Source organism: Pan troglodytes, chromosome 4 (assembly GCF_028858775.2).
Source record: "Pan troglodytes isolate AG18354 chromosome 4, NHGRI_mPanTro3-v2.0_pri, whole genome shotgun sequence".
Classification (NCBI taxonomy): Eukaryota; Metazoa; Chordata; class Mammalia; order Primates; family Hominidae; genus Pan; species Pan troglodytes.
Genome location: NC_072402.2, coordinates 49,644,040 through 49,668,350, shown reverse-complemented (window position 1 = coordinate 49,668,350; position 24,311 = coordinate 49,644,040). Strand labels below are relative to the sequence as shown.

At 36.4% G+C, this 24,311-nt stretch overlaps 1 protein-coding gene across 1 annotated transcript in view; it reads left to right on the top strand.

Moving 5' to 3' along the window:
- CWC27 (CWC27 spliceosome associated cyclophilin) overlaps positions 1–24,311 on the top strand; it is a 251,293-nt gene that overhangs the window by 204,918 nt on the left and 22,064 nt on the right. Inside the window, exon 13 of the mRNA XM_517739.8 lies at positions 5,279–5,382. Coding sequence (XP_517739.3) covers positions 5,279–5,382 — 104 coding nt within the window. The remainder of the gene's footprint in view (positions 1–5,278; positions 5,383–24,311) is intronic.

The following is a 24,311-nucleotide window of genomic DNA, read 5'->3' as shown; positions in this document are numbered from 1 at the left end:
TTTATTGTTTTTAAGTGTTTCTAAATGGAGCCTAATTTGATTATATATCAGGAGAAGCACTACCTCTTAAAAATAAAAAAGAATATATTTATATAGGGTGGACATTGGCCACTCTCATAAAGATTCAGACTCTGGAGTTCTTTCCAGACATTGGTGGTGAAAAAGCCTGGAACTTCCACGTTTCAACCTGGTACTCCCATAGTAAGCACAGGAACCTCATAAAGCCACGTATCCTCAGAAACCCAGGTGGAACCTCTGTGTAGTGAATATTATGAAATGAAGAAGTGGTGATTATAAATGATGAGAGAGTCTCTTCCAGCCCGACATCTCGCATGCTGACTAGCCAGCCTAGCTTGAAATTGTACACTGTCTGGAAATAAGTCATTTGGTCTGCTAGCTGACTTCTATTCATTAGTACAAGTAATTCCTGAATCTTTAGGTAGTAATATTAAGAAGTTGTCAGAAATCAAGAATGAAAAGAGATAGGAAGCTAGCTCAACAATTTGGGAGTCAGCACTATGTGCCATGCAGTACTTGACACTTGATAAAACAAATCTCTGAAGCAGCCCTTCATGTTGAAAAGTTAGAGGGCAGACTGAAATCATTTATTTTTGGTGCTGCCATATATATGTTTATACAGATAGACATATATTAATATATATGGATATAAACAAACTGCCTTATATATATATGGACACACCATTTTAGTTGTATAAATAAAACAGGCAAAGTAAAAGTAAATTAAAAAGCCCAAACCTGTCTGGATAATTTCTTAATTTCATTAAGAAAAAGTACATTATTAACTTGTTTTCATGAAATCACAAAGTCTTCTAAATAGCAACCATAGTGACTATACTACCAGAGATACTAAGGATGACTCATTCATTCATTCCGTCCCCCTCCCCCCACTCCCTTGTAGCAAATAATTATTAAGAACCTGCCGTGTACTAATCACTGTATTTGGCAGTCAACACATGAACACATCCCTGCTCTCTCTGATCTATCAGGGAAAAGAGCTAAACAAGTAATACCAGTGAAAGGGGGTGAGCATTATGAAAGGGTAGGTACAGGAAGCCATGTAGATGAATAACAGAGGGGCCTTACATGGCTTAAGAATCTGGGAAGGCCTTCCTAAGGAAATGATTTGTCAGCTGAACTTCAAAGGTTGTGTAGGAGACAGCCAGGTAGAGGCAGAGCATGGCTAGACAAAAGGAACAGTGCATACATGAAAAGTCTTCAACCTCTTTGCAAAGAACTAAAAGATACTAAATATGACTGTAACATAAACTAAGAGAAGGAGAAAGATGAGGCTGAAGAGGTAAGCAAAAGTAAGTTCGTACAAGGTATTTTTAAACCATGTTAAGGAGTTTAGAATTTATCCTAAAGGCCATGGGGAACCATTGACAGAAGGAAGTGATATGATCTCACTTTCATTTTAGGAAGATCTCTCTAACTGGGCTGCAATGTGGAGATTAGACTGGATACAGGACAGGACTAGAGGCACAGGGCCCAGTTGGGAGACTCTTGTGTTAGATATGCATAAACAGAGTATGCCAAGATTGGGCTCCTTCAGCATAGCTTCTACATTCTGGGAAGGCTCTCGCTGTGCTGAAAGAGCATTCCTGGAAGTAGTTGGCCATTCGTTCCTTCAGGAAAAGCCATAACTGAATAATTCCCCTGCAGATGCCAATCAAAATGCCTCCATGCAGATCCTATCTTCTTCACACTATAACAAATGTGTCCCATTATTTTTGTGATTTTTTTTCTGCCCAGTGTCTTCTCTAGCCTTTATAATAAAGCAGGAGAAAGTCTAATCTTAAATATAGAAGAAGCTAAAAATAGCCAAGAGGATGTTTTTTGTTTGCCACAGTCTCCCCTCTTTGAGCAAATGCCAGTAGCTCATTGATTGGCTTAAAAACAAACTGCCTTGCCACTTGTAACTCAGGGAGAAAGATCCAGGTCTAGTATAATTTTCTAGGAAATTTTAAAATTTCATTCCATTTAGAAGTCTTTTTTGTTTTCATTTTTCTTTGTGCTTTTAAAAAAGACATTTCCAAGTATGCAAACATCCATCATTAAAAATTAGTAAGGGCCAGGCATGGTGAGTCACTCTTGTAATCCCAGGACTTTGGGAGGCCAAGATGGGAGGATCTCTTGAGCCCAGGAGTTTGAAACCAGCCTAGGCAGCCTAGGGAGACCCCCATCTCTACAGAAAAAAAAAAAAAAATAGTTTGGCAAGGTGGTATGCATCTGTGGTCCCAGCTACTTGGGAGGCTAAGGCATGAGGATCGCTTGAGCCCAGTAGGTCGACGCTGTAGTGAGCCATGATTGTACCATTGCACTCCAGCCTGGGTGACAGAGTGAGACTCTATCTCTTAAAAAAAAAAAAAGATAGGGTTTACTTTTAAGCTATAGTGTATTTATTAGTCCATTTTCGCACTGCTGATAAAAACATACCCAAAACTGGGGAAAAAAAGGAGGTTTAATTTGACTTATAGTTCCACCTGGCTGAGGAGGTCTCACAATCATGGCAGAGGGTGAAAGGCAGTTCTTACATGGTGGTGGCAAGAGAGAATGAGGAAGAAGAAAAAGTGGAAACCCCTGATAAATCCATCAGATCTTGTGAGACTTACTCACTATCACGAGAATAGCATGGTAAAGACCAGCCCCCATGATTCAATTACCTCCCACTGGGTCCCTCCCATAACACATGGGAATTCTGGGAGATACCATTCAAGCTGAGATTTGGGTAGGGACACAGCCAGACCATATCATATAGATTAAATAGATAGATATGGAGATAAGCATGTGGAGAGATATATTTATGCAATAGTAGATATAGATAGATATAGATACAGATATATAAAGACATACATACACACACACATACTACCTGGAAGTATATTTACCAAAATATTAACAGTGGTTATTCTGAGTGGTAGGATAATAGTTATTTTACTTCTATTTTTCAATATTTTTACAGTAATCTGTTTTCTTATTAATAAGCAAATACAATAAGAATGAATAAACAATGGACTATTTTTAATGAGTAAGGTTTAAAATCAAGGGATACTTTATCTGTTAACATTGTTTGAAGAGCTTAATTCTATAATCTCTACTCTAAAAAGAGATAAAATATCTAAATGCTAACATACTCTGCAGCCCTCAGAATGCCTATGATGATATTCTATAGGAACTTATAAATTTTCCCCAAAACTCATCTCATTCAGTAGCTATGATAATGTGTGTATTTTTAGCTGTTGAATATGTGGGCATTAAATTTTGCAGAAAAGTAGAAGATGCTTTTTACTATCATTTTTAAAGCAATAACCAACCACCTTTTTCTTGCAGTTATTTTGACACCATTTGTCTTTATTAAGCTTGAGTTCTAGATTGCCCAGACCTACTTAACTTTTTCATGAACTGTGATCTTATTGATACTCTCTAGATAAATTCTGGAGCTTAGGAATGTATTGTGACTCTCTAATATACCAGTTATTCACATGTTGAACTGTCACACATCTTTTTCCTTATGAAATGTGAGGATTTCAGTATTGAATTCAACATACCAAAATCTTGATTAGGCCCTTGATTTCTCGGACAGGTAGTATTTTATCCCATTTCATAATGATGGACTCTGTAAATATGTCGAATAGAAAAACCTTTTTCTAGCTTCTCTTGTCTGCTCAAATTCTGGAGTAGACTGTTAAGACCTAGGAGATGGTGTGATTACAAAATTATAGCCACTTGCTTCTTCCTGCCCACAGAGAGCATAGGAGCCAAACAAGAATTCACAGTAATGTTCCCCCTACACACACACACTTTTTAAAAAAATATACTTAACACAATATTTGTATTCATCTTTCACTTAACAATAGAATGCAATGTTTCATGTATATAATTTTTAATAACAATAGCATATTTAGGCCAGGCGCGGTGGCTCACACCTGTAATCCCAACACTTTAGGAGGCCGAGGCGTGTGGAACACTTGAGGTCAGGAATTGGAGACCGGCCTGGCCAATATAATGAAACCCCATCTCTACTAAAAATACAAAAAAAATTAGCTGGGCATGGTGGCACGTGCCTGTGGTCCCAGCTACTCAGGAGTCTGGGGCAGGAGAATCGCTTGAACCTGGGAGGCGGAGGTTGCAGTGAGCCAAGATCACGCCATTGCACTCCAGCCTGGGCCTCACAGAGAGACTCTGTCTCAAAAAAATAAAAATAAAAAATAAAAATAAAATTTTTAAATAGCGTATTTATTGCTTTTTACTAAATTTATCTAGTTTCTTATTGATAGACATTTAACAGGTTTTCATTTTTCCATTTGTATGAGTAATGCTGCAGTGCACATCTTGTGCGTAGCCATTTTCTCTGTTTCACCTTATTTTTCTATCGTCCCAGGATAGGAATTACTCAGTCAGGGGGAATGATCATCTTAAAGTTTCCAGTATGTATCAACAGCTTTCTAAAGATATTCCAATTTACTCATTTTCCAACAGTTAATATGTTCATTCTACCTTCCCTATATTGATATTTTTATATTTTTGGAAATTTGTGAAATAAGCAATACTATTTTTTTATTTTTTATTTCACATAACTTAGTGAATTACCTTTCTTTCTTATAGACACTAAACTCTTAACTATAAATGAGCATACATTTTTTATTTTATTTTATTTTATTTATTTATTTATTTAGAGACAGTCTCACTCTGTTACCCATGCTGAAGTGCAGTGGCACAATCATAGGTCACTACAGCCTAAAACTCCTAGGCTCAAGGGATCCTCCTGCCTCAGGCTTCATAGTAGCTGGGACTACAGATGCACACCACCACATCTGACTTTTTTTCTTTTCTTTTTGTAGTGATAGAGTCTCACTACATTACCCCTGCTGGTCTTGAGGTCTTGAACTCTTGGGCTCAAAAGATCCTCCCACTTTGGCCTCCCAGAGTGCTGGGACATGAACCAATGCACCAGGCCAAACATGTATTTTCAAAAGTTGGGTCTTCTGTCTTCTATGTAAGCAAACTTTTGTTTCCCAAATCAGAAAATAGTCACCTATCTCTGAGGGGAAATGTCAGTGCAAATCCAAACAGAATGATGTCAAGGTTTATTAATGTCATTATTGCAGCCTAAAGGTAGTTTTGTTCTTTTTGTTCAAAATCAAACATTTTGTTTTACATCCAAGTAGGATATTTCCTTTTCTACCAAACTTAAGCATCTCTTTTAAAATTATATTTATCTTTATCAGAAAACTTAGCAGTCTAATTGTTATTTCAGACCCTTGCACTGCTGAACCAGTTTAAATCTAAACTCACTCAAGCAATTGCTGAAACGCCTGAAAATGACATTCCTGAAACAGAAGTAGAAGATGATGAAGGATGGTAAGCGCTTTGATTTCTGTATATTAACCATGAACAAATAGTCTCAGAGCAGAGACACTACTGGGGCATTTCCGCTATATCATCCTTTTGTTTTCAGAGTTTACCATCACCATTATAGGACCTCGGCAACTTTTGACTTTATTTCAGTTCAATATAAAGTAAAATAAATAAACACACCAAGCACTGAAGAAACAAGCATTTATTGAGCACTTGATGTGTCCGGCATTGTGCTAGTCAGTAAAAAATGCACAAGAAATATGTGACACTATCCCAGTTCTAAGAAACTTTCTAATATTGTGGAAAAGATGAGACTCACATTAAACAACTCGAAAACAACCTTAGAAGATAATAAATCAATAATTTCTCACATTTTCCCACAAACATTTTAGAACTCAGTAATCTATTTCATAATCCTACTAACTTCCTCTTCAAAGTTATGATCTACAGGATCCTAGCAACTCATACATAGTTAATTTTATTTTTATCTTTGGATATTTTTCAGCTTTTTAAGACACTGATAAATAAAGTAATGACATATACATATCCTTTGCTTAGAACTTTATCCTATACTGGCAAAAAAAAAAAAAAAGGAATAAAAATTGTGTTTTTCTTTATCACACCCCTCTGTCCTCAAGTTGACTTCACATGCAGTGTATTAAGCCTCCCCACACCTAACTGCCTCCACCTCCCACTACACCCTGGCTCAGCCACATTGCTGCAAGCAAGCCAATGTATCACCCCCTACACATGACTCACCCTCTGGAGCCTCTGAACCATCACATGTGCCATTACCCCAACCCAGAATCATAGCCTCAGTTCTCTCTGCCAAACAGCATCTCCCCTGTTTCAAAACTCTGTTCAACACTCCTATCCTTCAGGAAACCAGTCAGCAAGATTTGTTGAGCACTCACAAATCTAGAGGGTGGAGGAAGGAGGGCTGGAAAACACATTTAAAAAGACATAAAAACACTTATTAAGAAAACATTCAAACACGTAAGACTCTGCAACTATATATAACTTTAATCAAAAGGGCTGAGGGCATGATGATTTGAATGGAATGAATCCTACCTAACCTAGGACCCTGAAAGCACTTGTCTATTTCTCAATTAATTTATAGTTTTCATATGATGTGGGTTACGATGCCAGTTTTTGTAAGATCCTAGATATCTTTTAATAGGTTTCTATTACTTATATAGATTTGTTTATACAAATAAGTTGCTTGAAGGCAGAAGCTGTCTCCTTCCATAGTTTGGTGCCAAAGGCGAAGGCTCAGTGAATGTTGATTGACCCATAGTTAAATGCACATTGTATAGAACTTTTTGTTTTATATGACTGGACAGGTTTAGTTTAGTTTTGTTTTGGGTTTTTGGGTTTTTTTTTTTTTTTTGGCGGTGGGGGGGATTCCTTGAATGTCTCAAAATCTCTTTCAAATGTTTTGGGTTCAGCCACCACACAAAAAATGTTTTGCCAAGTCCTCTTCCCTTTATTTTTGAATCCATATGCATTTTTAAAGGAAATATGACCCATGTGTTTCTGATTCATTTACACTTAACTCATCAAGATGGTGTTTTGTAAGAGGAGTTTGATGCCCAATAAGTTTTTTTAACCTTTTTATAAGCCATTTAAGTCCTTTTTTATTGAACAGGAAAGTCACCAACAAATTCAAACCCCAGAAGTTTTATTTGAAGCTCATAACCCACAGGATTCAAATTTACTTTCAACTTGGCAAGACCATTTAACTTCCAAGGTTCTTCCTAGCCCCTTGGTTCAGTATTCTCTCATTTTGAATTCCTCATTAGCTTCAGATACCAATGATGTATTTTTAAAAGTGCCATTCCTGTTTTTCATGTTATTTGATTATACAATCAATTTTCTGTCTAACATTCTCATTAGAAAGTTTAAAACGGGGAAACTTCACTGGACATGGGGAAAAAATCACTGGCCAATGATGTTGGCTAATTCTCCATTGGGAGAAAAAAATAAATGGTGAAGAAGTGGAGAACAAGTTAAAGGAACCATTAGCAGGTCTTCAGGGTGTTCATATCTGCTTTCAATTGCAGTCTTCTAAGGAGAAAGTCAGAGCTGTACACTATGAACCTCCAGAATTTTTTTGGTATTTGTTTTATCTAACATCTAACAAAAATACCTTTCATGTTCAAGGCACTATGCAGAATCAGATAGCATATATAGGGCCCTTATGTAATGCCTTTTTATTGCAATTTAGACCTTGGATTTTGTAACCTGATAAGCAACAACATCATTTCTGTTCAGTATAGCTTTCTCAAGTCTCTGGTGATTTAGATCCTCTCTCATAAAGTATATTCTTCTCAGGAAAGGAATCTTATATTCAGAATGATTTATAACAAATATTATGAGTGCATGGCATGTGCATGTGTGTTATGCATAAATTACATGGTTCCCAGACTATTTTGTAGGTCACGGTTGCCGCTTTTCTAAGAAGTGAAAGTCAGCCAGTGTGCTGTACTACACTGTCAGGGTCTGTTATCTGAGGTAAAATGATTGCTTCTAAGACATTTTTATGTGTCCACATGAGTGGCCACACATTGAGGGATCATTTTCATTTTCTGTCAAGATAGAAACCATTACCAATTTGTTATGTTTTCTTTTACTTGGCAAATTATTCTATTCGCATTTTTGGCTGAGCTGCTGTATTGGCATGGTATACAACAGACATTTGGGTACCATTCAGCAGCATTATACTTTTTATGCAAAAAAAAAAAAAAAGAGAGAGAGGGAGAGAAAGAAAAGAAATATGATTCAATTGTAAACAGTGTGTATGGTGTTTGAAAATTATTCCCAGATTTCACTAACAAGGCATTTAAAGAAGTGTTATTAGTAGATCTAAACTGAAATGCATGATAGAAATTTTTCACTCAGAATTACTAGGATTCCTCCTTTGTTCAGATATACACTGCCAATATTTAGTGATAGTGATGGTACCAGATTCCAGTTTAGCAGGTAGAGTGGTCTCTTTGTCACTATATTCCTTAGTCCCACAGTATCACAGACTCATATAGCTGTAGACCCTTCTTTGAGCATGGATTTTATGAAACCGATTAGACACATGGCAGGAGGAACTTGCCCAGGGATTCATATGACCATATGGATGAAGTCCATATGCCAAATTGGGTTTGGTTAGATGAAGCTTGGTGAGCTCCCAAAAAAGTTACAAGAAAGATAGCCACCTGCTCCTTACACAACAAAATTGGCATTTCTAAGGAGAGGAGAAAGATTAAATCTATGTGAATAGGCTTCGATTTTATGCACATTAACTCTTCACTACTATGTTTCATTGAAAATTTCTTTCCAGATTGTTAATTCTAAGATTAACTTGAAACATTACAGCACATATACAAGATAAAATAATAAACAGTATAATGGTCTGTCTGCCTTCTTCCTCTTTCTCTTCTTCTTTCTCTCCCCTCCATCACTTTCTTCCATAGTACATACAGTATTTAGTATTATAAAAATTTGAAAAATACCAACAATTGCATGGTTGCCTCAAGTAAATATTTTACTGATTATTATATAACTAAAAGATGTTCATTGTGGCCAGGCATGGTGGCTTACGCCTGTAATCTCAGCACTTTGGGAGGCCAAGGCAGGTGGATCACTTGAGGTCAAGAGTTTGAGACCAGCCTGGCCAACACGGCGAAACCCCATCTCTACTAAAAGTACAAAAATTTGCCGGGCATGGTGGCGGGTGCCTGTAGTCCCAGCTACTCAGGAGGCTGAGGCACGAGAATCGCTTGAACCTGAAAGGTGGAGGTTGCAGTGAGCCGAGATCATGCCACTGCACTCCAACCTGGTTGACAGAGCAAAACTCCATCTCAAAAAAAAAACAAAAAAATGTTCACTGTGGAAAAATCAGAATGCAGACACACTCAAAAAAGGTAAATGAAAATTACCTATGATCCCAAACTCAAAGATAAATACTGTTAATTTATACATATCAATTTATATATTTATGCTATTTACATCAAATATGTAAAAGTATATTTTTATACATGTTAATTTATATCTGTCCAGGTATTTCTATGCACATACATATTTTAAACAGAAATTAGATCATATAGTACTACAGCTTTATAACTTGCTTTTTTTCCTCAGCAATATGCAGTGACTACTTTTCCTTATCATGTATAATTTTATGATGTAATTTTTATCTTTTGTATTATGACCATCATATTCCACTATATGATGAACCACAAATTTACTTGACCATGTTGTTGGATATTTAAACAATGCTGTAACATCCTTGTTTCTATGTCATTGCCCATTTTCTTAGGATAAATTTCTAAAACTAGAATTGCTTTCTCAGTAAGTACACATGTTGACTTCTGCTAAATATTTTCAAATGGCTTTCGCAAAATGTCATTCTAATTTGTACTCCAAAGTAAATACAATTTAAGACTTGTCTTTAGGGCTATTAGAATCTCAAGAATTAATTAAGAATCCTTAAAGAGCTTTAGTGAAAGAGATTAACGTTTTAGAAGAAATGCTTTGCCTTCTTAAATTTTTTAAAAATAAAAACAGTGTGGTTTGCTTCTGTTTTTCGTAAAACTATACAAGTTTCAACTTAGCTCCTCTTCTTAGGAGCCTTATCTCCAAGTAGTCTTGTTCTTGGTTCTGAAAAATTCTCCTTCTACGATAACCCTATGGGTTAAAACTTCTGGATATGGATTTTTTTCAGTTTTATTATTGCACTTTGGCTAATGTTAAAAATCAATTTTAGCCATCAGTCAGACAGTTTGTATCTGCTAGAGATTGAAGTTCTGAGAACCAAGGTTTGGCGTAAAGAAGTTTTAAAGCTTTCCTTTGGAGTTAGCATAGTGCAGAAGCAACAAGTACCAGCTGTCTGTATCCAAAACAGTGAAATCTTAATAATACAGATGTAAAAAAGAGATTATTGACTTTTTGACCCAGTCAGACCTCATTACAAGATACCATGAAAGAACATAGCTTCATCTCATTGCTTATACTAGCAAAGCTTTCAATACCTTTTATATGTAATACATACTGTAATTTGTGTATATAGTTTAATCATGTATTGAATAAAGGGTGAAATGACAACAAATGAATTTTTGTTTTTTTGAGACAGAGTCTCACTCTGTTGCCCGGGCTGGAGTGCACTGGTGCAGTCAAAGCTCACTCCAGCCTCAAAGTTCCAGGCTCAAGTGATCCTCCACCTCAGCCTCCCAAGTAGCTAAGACCACAGGCATACACCACCATACTCGGCTAATTTTTTTTTTTTTAAGATAGCATCTCACTATGTTGCCCAGGCAGATCTCGAACTCCTGGCCTCAAATGATCTTCCCGCTTCGGCCTCCCAAAGTGTTGGGAGAATGTTTCAATTATTTTCCCCTTCATTCCAACAGGACATTGTCAAGCACAGTTTAGTATAGATGAACACAAATACAGCTCTAAGGGTGGAGACTGTGAAAATAATGAAGGCCCAAGTTAGCTAAATGAACTTAGCCAACTTCACCCTTTAGTATTAGGCAGTGGAACTCAAATTATTGTCTCTGGGCCCTTTACACCAGGGGTCCCCAACCCCCAGACTGCAGACTGGTACTGGTCCATGGCCTGTTAGGAACTGAGCCGCCCAGCAGGCAGTAAGCAGCAGGCAAGCGAGCTTTACTGCCTGAGCTCCACCTCCTGTCACATCAACGGCGGCATTAGATTCTCATAGGAGCGCAAACCCTGTTGTGAACTACACCTGCGAGGGATCTAGGTTGCATGCTCATTATGAGACTCTAATGACTGATGGTCTGAAACAGAACAGTTTCATCCTGAAATCAACAGCCCCTCACTCCCATTCATGGAAAGACTGCCTTCCACAAAACTGGTTCCTGGTGCCAAAAAAGGTTGGGAGCCACTGCTTTACACTGCTAAAAATTCCTGAGAACTCCAAAGAGCTTTTGTTTATATGGAATATATCTATTAATAATATGTTATAAACAACATACTTTAATTTAAAAAAATTATGCCTGCAAAACAAAAAATTTAGTGATATCAGTGGCATTGTTTTACATTTTTTTGTAAATCTCTGAAATCTGGCATGATAGGAGCATATCTGCTTTACTCTGTTTTATCTCACACTTCATGTATTCTCTGAAAAATTCCACTGTACACTCATGAGGGGATAAGAATGAAATAGACAAACAAGTGTCTTAGTATTCATACAAAAAGAAATTTGACCTTGCAGACACACAGGGGTCCCTGAGTCACACTTTGAGAACCGCTGGGACAAGTCATCTCTGGTCATTGAGTGTGTAATGATGGTCCTTTTTTAATCACAGATTATGACCCAATCTATAGGTCCTGGGAAGCTTTTTTCCAGGTCCCAGTTTGTGATCCTTGTTCTCAAGTAGAAGCAACATGGTACTTTCTGAAATAAATGTACCCGTTGTCACTGGCCTAGGCCTGGTACAACAGAGTACTAATTGTTTCCCCATCAACCCTTTTCTGGTCCTTAACTGTTTTGAAGTGGTCTGTGACATGGCATTTGGTTTTATGTTCTTGTTTACTTTTCTAAATTTTTTCTCACACAAAGTAGTATTTAAATATATTCTTTTACTTTTGTTGTTGTTGTTGTTGTTGTTGTTACAGAGTTTTGCTCTTGTTGCCCAGGCTGGAGTCCACTGACAAGATCTTGGCTCACTGCAACCTGTGCCTCCCCAGGTTCAAGTGATTCTTGTGCCTCAGCCTCCCGAGTAGCTGGGACCACAGGTGCGCACCACCACGCCCGGCTAATTTTTTGTATTTTTAGTAGAGATGGGGTTTCACCATGTTGGTCAGACTGGTCTCGAACTCCTGACCTGAGGTGATCTGCCCGCCTCAGCCTCCCAAAGTGCTGGGATTACAGGCATGAGCTACCACACCTGGCCTTTAGTTGTTTTCATTCTTATATTTGTGCCTAGCCTCTTCAATTCACAAAATAATGTCCTACTGATTCTAAGTGCTTCACATGCACTTGACTCTATGGGGTAGGTATTATTTATTATCTTTATTTATACATGAAAGAACTGGGGCACAGTGAAGTTAAATAATTTATCTGCTTTTTGGTCCTCATAGTACCGTATCCAGTGCCTGGTTCATAATGGGCTTTCAAAAAATATTTGTTGATGTTATGTGCATCAAGATCTGTCCCGTGGAAAATAATGGTTGGCTATGTACCATACTGTTACCACTGGTTAGCTGGAGATGCAGGTGGGAGGATAACAGGTACAAACGGGCATGGAAAGAAGGTATAATTAACTTCTTTAAATGTCTTTCAATCATTTCACTTGTTACAATGAGCAATCCGGTAGTAATTTTTAATCTGTCCCATACTTGCTTGCCTTCTGTATTTTCTTTTGGATGAAATGTCTGTTCAAGTCTTTTGCCTATTTGGGAATTTAATTTGTTTTCTTACTGTTGAGTTTCAAGAGTTCTCTGTATAATCTACATCCACGTCTTTTTTGGGATATGTTATTTGCAAGTTTTTTATCAGATATGTGATTTTTCTCCAATAATATTTTTCACGGAGTAAAAATATTTAATATTGATTAAGTCCAGTTGATTGATTTATTTCCTTTTACAGGTTATGCTTTTGGTGTTATGTCTAAGAATTCTTTGCCCAACCTAAAGTCACACAGATTTTTTCCTAAGTTTTCTTTTAAACATTTTATAGTTTTACATTTTACAATTAGATCTATTATCCATTTTGAATAAATTTTTGTATAAGGTATGAAGTTTAGGTTAAGGTTCATTTTCTTCATATGGATGTCCAATTATTCCAGTACCATTTGTTAAAAAGACTTTGAACTGACTTTGCAATTTTGTCAAACACAGTTGGCTATATTAATATGGTTCTTTTCTTGGACTCTCTATTCTGTTGCATCAATCTGTGTCTTTATCCTTTCACCAATACCACATTTTCTTGATTACAACAGATTTATGGTAAATTTTGAAATGATTCTTCCAACTCTCTTCTTGTTTTTTTCAAAATTGCTTTGGCTATTCTAGTTCTTTTGCCCTTTCCATAAAAGTTTTAGAATCAGTTTGTCTATTTCTACAAAAAAATTCTGCTGAGATTTTTATTTGAATTTCAGTACGTTTATTGATCAGTCTGAGGAGAATTGACATCTTTACTATGTTGAGTTTTCCAATCCATAAACATGATTATGTCTCTCCATTTATTTAGGTCTCCTTTGATTTGTTTCATCAGCATTTTATAGTTGTTAGCAGTACCCTACACATGTGTTTTTGGATTTAAAACCATTTCCTTGTTTGTGGAGCTGTTATAAATAGTATTTTTTTATTTTGGTTTGCAATTGTTTGTCATTGTTATACAGAAATATGATTGATTTTTGTTTGTTGGCCTGGTACCTGCAACATTGTGAAACTCACTTACTAGTTCTAGGTTTTTGGATTTTTTTGTTGTTTTTTGTTTTATATACAGGCAGTTTTATTTCTTTCTTTCTACTCTGTATGACATGTATTTATTCATTTATTTATTTTTGCTCTACTGCTCTGGCTAAGACTTCCAGTATGAAGACAAATAGGAGTGGTGTGAGTAGACATTCTTCCTTTGTTCCCAGTCTTTGGGGAAAAGCCTTCAGTCTTTCACCATTAAGTATGGGCTTTTCATAGATGTCTTTTACCAGTGTATGGTTTGGCTCTGTGTTCCCACCCAAATCTCACCTTGAATTGTAATCCCCATAATCAAGGGCAGGACCAGGTGGAGGTGATTGGATCATTGGGATGGTTTCCCCCATGCTGTTCTCATGATAATGAGTGAGTCTCAGGAGATCTGATGGTTTTATAAGTGGCTGACATTTCTTCTGCTTGCATTTCTCTCTCCTGCCACCACAATAAAGAAGGACGTGTTTGCCTCCCCTTCCAACATGATTGTAAGTTTCCTGAGGCCTCCCCAGCCATGTGGAACATGAAAACATAAGTTTTCAACTCATTTGAGTAGATATCAAAAAGCAAACACTGGATTGTAAGGATACATTTAGTTTTGTAAGAAACTGCCAAACTGTCTTCCAAAGTGTCTCTACCATTTTACATTCCCACCAGCAACAAATAAGAACTTCTATTATTTCACATCCTTACCAGTGTGTTGAACCAGCTTTGTGTACCTGGGATAAATCCCACTTGGTCATGGTATATAATTCTTTTTATACATTGTTGAATTTGATTTTCTGATATTTTGTTGAGGATATTTGAATCTATGCTCTTGAAAGATATTGGTTTGTGGTTTTCTCTTCTTCTAATCCCTTTGTTTGGTTTTTGTATTAGGATAATGCTGACTTCATAGAGTAAGTTAGAAAGTGTTCCCTTTGCTTCTGTCTTCTAGAAGAGATTGCAAAGAACTGGAATAATTTCTTTCTTAAATGTTCAGTAAAATTCATCAGTGAACCCATCTAGACCTGGTGCTTTTTGTTTTATCAGAGCCCCCCCGGACTGGGCCCCCAGGAGTTTCTTACTGTCATGCTAATCCACACTCAGCTTCCTGCAGTTCATTAAAATTACCACTTAAGCATTCCTACCAGTTTATGGCTCCAGTAGCATTTGTTCCAGGTAAGCTGATCTGGAAAATGATTCTCTGTAGTTGCCTGTATTTCCAGATTTGGGGATGGCACTTTACCCTGTGACCTCAACTCTGTAATGCATCTAAAAAAAAATCATTTTTTTCCAGTTTGTTTAGCTTTTTTCTTGTTGCAAGAATGAATTGATGACTTTCAAGCTCTTTACATGTTAGAAGTGAAACCAGAAGTGCCCTCCCTTTTTTATTCTTCAGTTTCCTCTTTTTTTGTTGTTTTGTTTTGTTTTGTTTATTTTTATTTTTTATTTTTTTATTATTATACTTTAAGTTTTAGGGTACAGGTGCACAATGTGCAGGTTAGTTACATATCAGTTTCCTCTTTTTTGCATTATTTTGGATTATTTGAGCATTTTTTAGCATTTCCATTTAATTTATCTATTGTGTTTTTGACAGTATCTGAATAGTGTTTTGTTTCACTGATTGATATAGGAATTACAATATACTTTTTAAACTTTTCATAGTTTATTTAGAGTTAATATTTTATCATTTCAAGATGAATATAGAATTCTTACATGTATGTAGGTCCTTTTACCTCTTCCCTTTGTATTCTAGCCAATTTGTGTATTACATCTACATATATTGAGAATCCCCTCAGAAAAATGTTAATAATTTTTGCTCTCAGCTGTCAAACACATTTTAAGGAACTCAACAGGAGAAGACTCTGTTATATTTACCCAGATATTTACCATTCATGTTACTCTTTCTTTACTCATGATATTTCAGGTTTCCTTCTGGTATTATTTCTCTTCTAGCTAAAGAACTTCCTTGAATGATGATTTTAGAGCAGATCTATTGGCCACAGATTATTTTAGTTTTCCTTCACTTTAGAATGTCATTATTTAACCTGCATTTCTGAGGGATATTTTCACTGAATACAGAATTATGGGTCAACAGTTCATTTCTTTCATCACTTTAAAGATGTTTGTTCCACCAAATTCTGTTCTGCATGGTTTCTTTTGGAAAATCTTTACTTATTCAAATTGTTGTTTCCTTATAAATAATGCATTATTTTTCTCTACGATTTTTTCATCTTTTGTTCTTGCAAGTTTGATTTGCATGAGTAGGTATAGATTCCTTTGGGTTTACTATGTGTGATGTTGGCTATGCTTCTTGAATCTGTAGGTTTGTGTCTTTCACCAAATTTGGGAGGTTTTTAGACATTATTTCTTAAATTATTTTATCCTCAACACATTCCTTCTTCTCTATTCTAGGACTCTAGTGACATGAATTTTAGACCTTTGGTGTTCTCTGTCACCTCCATTCTGCTACTGAGCCCTTGCAGTGGGTTTTAAATTTTGATTATTGTATTTTTCAGTTCTAAAACTTTTATTTGTATTTATTTTTATGTTGAAGCTTTCTGTCTTCTCATTTATTTCAACAGTGTTTGCCCTTCTTTCAGCTTTTTTACAATAACTGTTTAAAAGTCTGTGTCAAATAATTCCAGTGCCTGTTATCTCAGTATTAGCATCTGTTGATTGTCTTTTCCCATGCAAGTTAAGATTTGTATGATTCTCTTATGCCAAGTAATTTTTTTTTATTGTATCCTAAACATTTTGAATATTATGAGTCTCTGGGTCTTATTTAAATCCTATGAAAAATGTTATGTTATAGCAGACAACCCATTTGGGTTCAGGCCACAAGTTCTGATCACCCTTCTGTGGGATTTGGTTTCAATCTTAGTCTTGTTCTCAATGCATTTGCATTGCTATTTGTATCTGTCCCATGTATACGCCACCCACTGTCCAGCGTGGGACCTGGCTGTTAGACTTTTTTTTTTTTTTTTTTTTTTTGAGACGGGGTTTTACTCTTCTTGCCCAGGCTGTAGTGCAATGGTGCAATCTTGGCTCACTGCAACCCCCACCTCCCGGGTTCAAGAGACTCTCTTGCCTCAGGCTCCTGAGTAGCTGGAATTATAGGCATGCGCCAACGCATGTGGCTAATTTTGTATTTTTTAGTAGAGACGGGGTTTCTCCATGTTGGTCAGGCTGGTCTCGAACTCCGTACCTCAGATGATCCACCCACCTCATCCTTCCAAAGTGCTGAGATTACAGGCATGAACCACCACGCCAAGCCTAGACTATCTTTTAGTTAAGTTCTCAGAGTCTTTGATATGCAGTTTAGCATTGGATTGACACATGCACTGACTTTATGGGTTCCCTTTTCCCTTTACAGTCTCCTCAATACCTTCTATTGTCGTGGGCCTCCCCTTTTCTTCCTCCAGCCAGAACGTTGGATCTTTAGTTACACTGTTCTACTATGCACTTTTTGCAACTGTGCCCTCATTCAGAGCCATGCTGGGATAGAAAAGAAAGGGGGAAAAGCAGCAGGGTTTTATCCCATTCTCTTAGGGCCACAGCTTCTCAGAGTTGTTTATCAATACTACCATTTTTCCAAACCCCTTTGGAGATTCTCACATATGTACTGTTCTGCTTTTCCTCTTTTAAGATTTCTGTATAACTAGTGAGTTGTCTCAAACTGGCTTATGCCAAATTGTCTCATGTAGTAGGCTATCTCATTTCTTTCAGTTTCTGTTAAGATCCTTTTTTAAAAAACAAACATTTAGATGGTACTGAATAATTCTCAGCATGAGCAAATTTTTTTCTTTAAAAAAAGATTTCTTAATAGTTGGCAATGAATTGCTATTAGAGAGAATAATGTATTTCTTGGGAAAAGCACTGTGCCTTGATATGGTTCACCAGAGAGAAGTTGAAAAACAGTACCTTAGGAACATCCTCAAATCACAAAAGGTGATCACCAAACTGCTATCTTGAGATAAGAAGAAAGGGAGGGAGTGGTATTGAGAGGTGCAGTGGTTGACATGACCTATCTCCAGGATTTCTTAACAGCCTTCAGTAAAGTTGTGCTCTTGTGGGTGCTGTTTGGTTGGAGACTCAGGATGGCAGAGATTCAAATTATTTTTGCATGGTGTAGGCCAGAGGAAGCTAGAGCACAAGAGGCAAAGGAGGCCTGATGATCATGAGACATGCTGACAATTAGCAGAAATTCTTTGGAGAGATTTAGATTTCTGTGGGGTGTGGAGGGGTACAGAGATCCGCAGCTGACAGATGGTGCATAATAGGCTAGTACCTGATGCTTAAATCAAGCTAATAAAAGGTATTTGGCTCAGTTAATCTGAGAAAAAAAAAAAAGCAATACTGGTAGTTCATGGAGTCAAAAGGAGAGTGTATTTTACTCTAAAAGCTTGTTGCTAAATAATCTCTAAGGAAGTCTATCTGTTTTCTATTCACTAGTTATAAAGTACTCCCTCTTGTTCTTCTTGCCAAGAATTTCAACTGAATGATCAACTGCAAGACAAATATTCATTCATCAACTTTTGGAGAGTAATATTTTCACTAGTTACTGTCATTATGCTTTATGTAGCCTTTATCAGAGCTCTAGAGTTTTTATTTGTTTAGATGTCATCCTTAATTCAGAAACTTTTCTCTAATTTCCAGTATAGGAAATTGTATTATCTGTTTTCTTACAGTCCAGATACTGAGCCTTTTGTACTCATTAAACTGCTGCTGTCATACAACCCTTACCCTACTTTATCAATTAATAACTCTAAACAACATGCTTCTTTTTCCCTAAGATGTCATTTAAACATGTAGAGCCTATGGCAAGTAATTATTAATCCCTAAGCTTTCTATGAATACTTATCTAGTGATATTAAAATCTTTCAATGGCATTAATGCTATAGCACAGTATTTATGGGCTCAGTTTATTCATATAGGTCAGATTAACTCAGTTTGCATATTTTGAAAACTATTCCTTATTTATTTAATAAATGTTTTTAATGGAAATAATGTGTGAGGTGTGGGATGTGGAGTAAAGTTAGACATGACACTCATTCCCATTGATTTATTACAGTATAATATCCCAAGTGAGATAAGATATCATTGTAAGGAAGAAGGTTTCTGCTTAGAAACAGATATTGGGCGTAAATTATGAACTGCTTTCACAGTCATTGGCAAGAAACCTTGCATTCACTTAGGATTCTCAACTCTGCTGATGTGGTTTAATCCTTCCTGTGTAACTTGGGATTGTTATCCTTTTGTTACCTAAGAGGAAACTTCAGGTTCAAATACCACAGGAGGTAGTGGGTAGTAACCTGCCAGAGATAGGAATGCAGGGCTTTTGGGGATAGTACTCTCCAATGTCCCTTCAATACATGTTAGATATTTACCTGACCAAAAAGAGGTTTCTGAATTCTACTATTGTTTGTTTAACTCAAGTTGGAGTCTTTAGGTCAATTCACTACATTAAAACAAATGGAGGCTGGGAGCTGTGGCTCACGCCTGTAATCCCAGCACTTTGAGAGGCTGAGATGGGAGGACCACTTGAGCCCAGGAGTTTGAAACCAGCCTGGGCAACATAGCAATACACCATCTCTACAAAACAGATTTAAAATTAGCTAGGTGTGGTGGTGTGCATCTATAATCCTAGCTACTCAGGAAGCTGAGGTCGGAGGATCACTTGAGCCCAGGAGTTTGAGGTTACAGTGAGCTATGATCATGCCACTGCACTCTAGGCTGGGCGACAGAGACCCTGTCTCTAAAAAACAATAAATAATACTTAAAATAAAAACCAATGGAAACCAATTAAAGGTTTTAAATGAACAAATTTGCTCTGCCCCAAATTGTATTTATATTTCGTAAGTTTTTTTATTTTGGCATTTCCGAAGAATTACTTTAATGTGAGGTCCCTTCATTTATTTTAAAACCACTTGTTAAGGGTATTTGGGCCAATTATCAGTTAGTCAGATTAGTTAATAAAATTATACAGAATAACCGACATACTAGGAACCACTTATGCTTGACTAAAGTAAGTATCTATCCTTTTCGTGCTTTTTCACTCTAACTCTTCTACGGGTAGTAGGAGATGAAGGTGACTCTAGATCCCACCAAGTCATTTTTTAAGCAAATATTTGTATGTGCTATATTTCAGACACTGCTAGGACCTTTATCCTACCTCATCTCATTTTACCTTCAAAAGAGCCTCATAGGGCTCATAGCTTAGGGACTAGCTGTCGCAGATTTGTTTCTCACAGCTCCTTCAGATAATTAGCACTATTTCCATGTGATAAATGAGGAACTCTGTAGTTCAAAAAAATTAGGTTATCTGCCCAAGATCCTATGGCAATAAATGGTGAGATTGTTTGTCACACCAGTGAGCCCATGCTGTTTCCAGAATACCAGCTTCTACCAGCAGTGATTCTAACCCGAAGTACTAATCACTAGGACAAGGAAGAAAAAAATTAACTTGACTTTCAGAGGCCTTTGATTCTAAATAACAATATTCATCTTCTGGAGCTAGTTACAGCATATATCACCCATTCTCATCTTTGGAATACTTTCTACACTTTTTTTTTTTTTCTTGAGACAGAGTCTCGCTCTGTTGCCCAGGCTGCAGTGCAGTGGCGCTATCTCGGTTCACTGCAAGCTCCGCCTCCTGGGTTCACGCCATTCTTCTGCCTCAGCCTCCCACGTAGCTGGGACTACAGGCGCCCGCCACCACGCCCGGCTATTTTTTTTTTTTTTTTTTTAGTAGAGACAGGGTTTCACCATATTAGCCAGGATGGTCTCGATCTCCTGACCTCATGATCCACCTGCCTCAGCCTCCCAAAGTGCTGGGATTACAGGCGTGAGCCACTGCACCCGGCCACTTTCTACACTTTTTTAAAGAAGTGTACCATCATGGAGGTACATTCCATGGAGGTACAATTACTCGAAAATAATCATTCTTTTGCTCCACTGAGAGTTCTGAAACCAAAACCTACTCTGTAATTCCACACATTGAATTATTACCTAATTATACAGTGGGCTGTCTAATCAGAATGCCTGGGTTCAAATCCCTGCTCAGTGACCTAAGCAAGCAGCCTAACTTCTAAGCCTCAATTTCTTCACCTGTAGAGTAGAAATAACAATATCTACCTCGGAGTTATTATTAGAATTAAATGAGATAATTCATGGAAAGCACTCAGTATAGTGCCTGACCCTTAGAGAGTGCTCAGGAAATAGTAGGTGTGAGAGAGGGAAGTGGGGGTGCATGGTACTAGGGTAGTATTGGTAAGGCTTGACATGTTACTCAAGCAGCACAAACTAAGCATTCTAAATTAAATTGTCAAAACATTAGTTATACAGTTCTCTTGATCTAATAACCTCAAAGTAATATTTGAAAAAAAGGCAAATGTTAATTTACTTCAGTTATGTTATCTATGACCTAGAAGGAATGTAGACATATTCAATAAATTTGCTAGTGGTACTAGAAGGTTCTGTTTTATAAGCTGTTAAGAAAAGGAGAAAAGTGTAGCCCTGTTTAAAAAAAAAAAAATTCTTTAGCTGAATCCAGATTACAAAATGCGGAGGCTGGCAGACTTAGCTACTATAAATTTAGCATTCATAGAGAAAGAGGAGGAGAGTGGACAAGATTACCTTTTCTATGTTGGGAATATATAGTCATGGATTCTGGACTCTCTCCAGAATCTTTTTATTTCTTTTTTTTTTTTTTTTAGCTGACAAGAGCATCTTGGAACAGAGAAAAGCTATGCATTCATAAGTTATTTATTTCTATTGGAAAGAAAGCTTAAGGAGCGAAGTTCCTTGGGATTAGCATAATGTAGTTAAAAAGTCAATTCACCATAGTTGTTACATATGGCAACGAAGCCAGTGCAAAGACAGTTGCCCTTATACACTGGCAACCAAGAAACTACAAATAAGCATTCTGATACTGTAACCATATCTGAAAAGCAGGATACAAAAACCCCAGTAGTAGGATTTCAGGTGAAGCTTTGTGAAAGAAGATGCATAATTTCTACATAGTTGTCTGTATTTCTTTAAAGGTAGTTTTAAACAATGTCATTTTCTTTTAAGAAGTTATTAAATGAAATTAATAATAATTATCATAGTGATTTTTTCAAATACCTAATTTGTGTTTATATGTATTGTTCAATATATAAAACATTTTAAAGAAAGAAAAAATCACTGGTAGTCAGATTATCATCATTGTTTTTGTCTACCCTCTCATACATTAATATATAGATGCTTTTCCCAAGAATAGAATCATGCCATACCTCCTTTTTCTCCCTTTCTCTCTTTTCAGTATACTGTCAACATTTTTCACATTATTAAATATTCTTTTGTAACATCTCTTTTGATGGTTATATAATATTCTATCAAGAGGATATTGCATAATTTAACATGGATCTTTGTGAAGAAATTCATCCCATTTTTAATTATAAGCCTTTCATCAGTGAATAAATTTTTAGTTGATATTTTGTAAATTCATTGTTATTTCCTGAATCAGGTAGGCTTTTAAAAAAACTTTTTTAAAATTGAGACATAATTTACATATAAGACAGTACACAGTTGTTATCTGTTCACTTTGATGAATTTTTGACAATTTTATACACCAATATAAACACCATCAAAACAAGGTGTAAAACATTTACATCACCCCAGAACATTCCCCCCATTCCCCTTTCTAGCTAGTCCCCTCCCCACAACCACTTTCTGATTTCTATCAGCTCAGGAATGACTTTGATAAAATTATTACTAGATTGCACTGTATGAAGTTGAATCATTTATACCTGTACCAGCAATGTATGAAATTGCTAGTTTCTCCTTACCCTAGAATTATGTGTGTACGTACTATAATATGTCATAAATAACAGATATATAGTAATCATTGCCAATTTCTACCTTGTATTAATTTCTATTTATTTGTTTGCTGGTAGTTGAACTTTTTCAGTGTGCTAACTGGCCATTTATATTTCATGGTTGTGGTCACGGTTGTTAATTGTCTACTCTTATGTGTATATCTTTTTTATTTACAAAAGCTCTGAAATTTTTTTTTTTTTTTTTTTTTTGAGACAGAGTCTCACTCTGTCACCCAGAGTTGACTGCCAGTTTCAAGCAATTCTCCTGCCTCAGCCTCCCGAGTAGTTGGGACTACAGGCGAGCACCACCACACCCAGCTAATTTTTGTATTTTTAGTAGAGACAGGGTTTCACCATGTTGGCCAGGCTGGTCTCAAACTCCTGGCCTCGAGCGATCCGCCCACGTCAGCCTCCCAAAGTGCTAGGATTACAGGTATGAGCCACGGCGCCTGGCCTATGAAGAATATTATTTTTTGTTTAAAATATTTTTACCAGTTTGTCATTGCCTTACAATTTGTTTATGGTGACTTTGTTTTGTTAACATGGAGTTTTAAATATTTGTATTGCTAAATTTGCTGATCTTTTCCTTCATGATTTCTACCTGGTGTCATTCTTAAGATCTTCATAATCCCAAGATTATATAAATACCTAGTTATATCTTTCAGTAGTATTTTTATGCTTTTTGTTTTTAATTTACATCAAAAATCCACCTGGAATTGATTTGCTTTATTATATTAGGTCATTGTTATCATGTTTTTTTTTCTAAATTCTTAGCCACCACAACTGAATAATACCGTGTTTCCCCATGGATATTAAATGTGTTCTTTATCAGAGTAAGGCCTTATGTATATTTTGAGTGAGTTTTATTATTTTACATTGATTTCTTTGTCTATTCTTGTGCCAGTACCTCACTGCTTAATTGTTGTAGCAATGTAATACTGTTTAGTATCTTTTAAGGCAGGTTGAACCTTTATTTTTACTTTGAAAGTTTAAGTGGTAGATAATGTGCTACATTCTTATTTTCTTTTAGTTACCACACCTGGAAAAAGCTTAGACTATAGGCTATGGAGTCAATAAACAGGCCTAATTATTTAACAGGTGGCCGCTACCTGAATTGCAGCCCCAGTGCCAAGAAGGAAATAATTAGTTTTTAGACAAACCCTTCAAAGTAATGGAAAAGATCACATGTGGAAAATAAATAGCATGAGGAATAAAAAGGAGTGAAATCTAGCATGCTTGATTGCCATTTTCTGGTATGGGCATATAAATGTTTTTATGAGACATTTGATTAGAATTTTTTCCATCTCCCTGGTACACTGAGCAAAAGCACAAAGAATTGACAAAGTTGCAGAAGGTATACCATCTTACTTTCTTCTCTTTTACCTGGTGTGTATCCCCAGGACATCTAGGATACCCACATATAAATGCAACTCGCAAAATCCCCCTCCAAAAACATATGTTAATAATCTTTCAAATACCTGCCCTTTTGATTTATTAATATCCCTTCTACTTTCTGGTATTCATTCAGGTAATCAAGTTAAATGTAATAGTAATGTTTTATTCTTTGCGTACAGATAATGCAATTGATCACAATAAGTAAAACGTTGAGCTGAGGTTTTTTTAGTAGAAATAAAAGTTAAAGCAAGAAACTCTTAC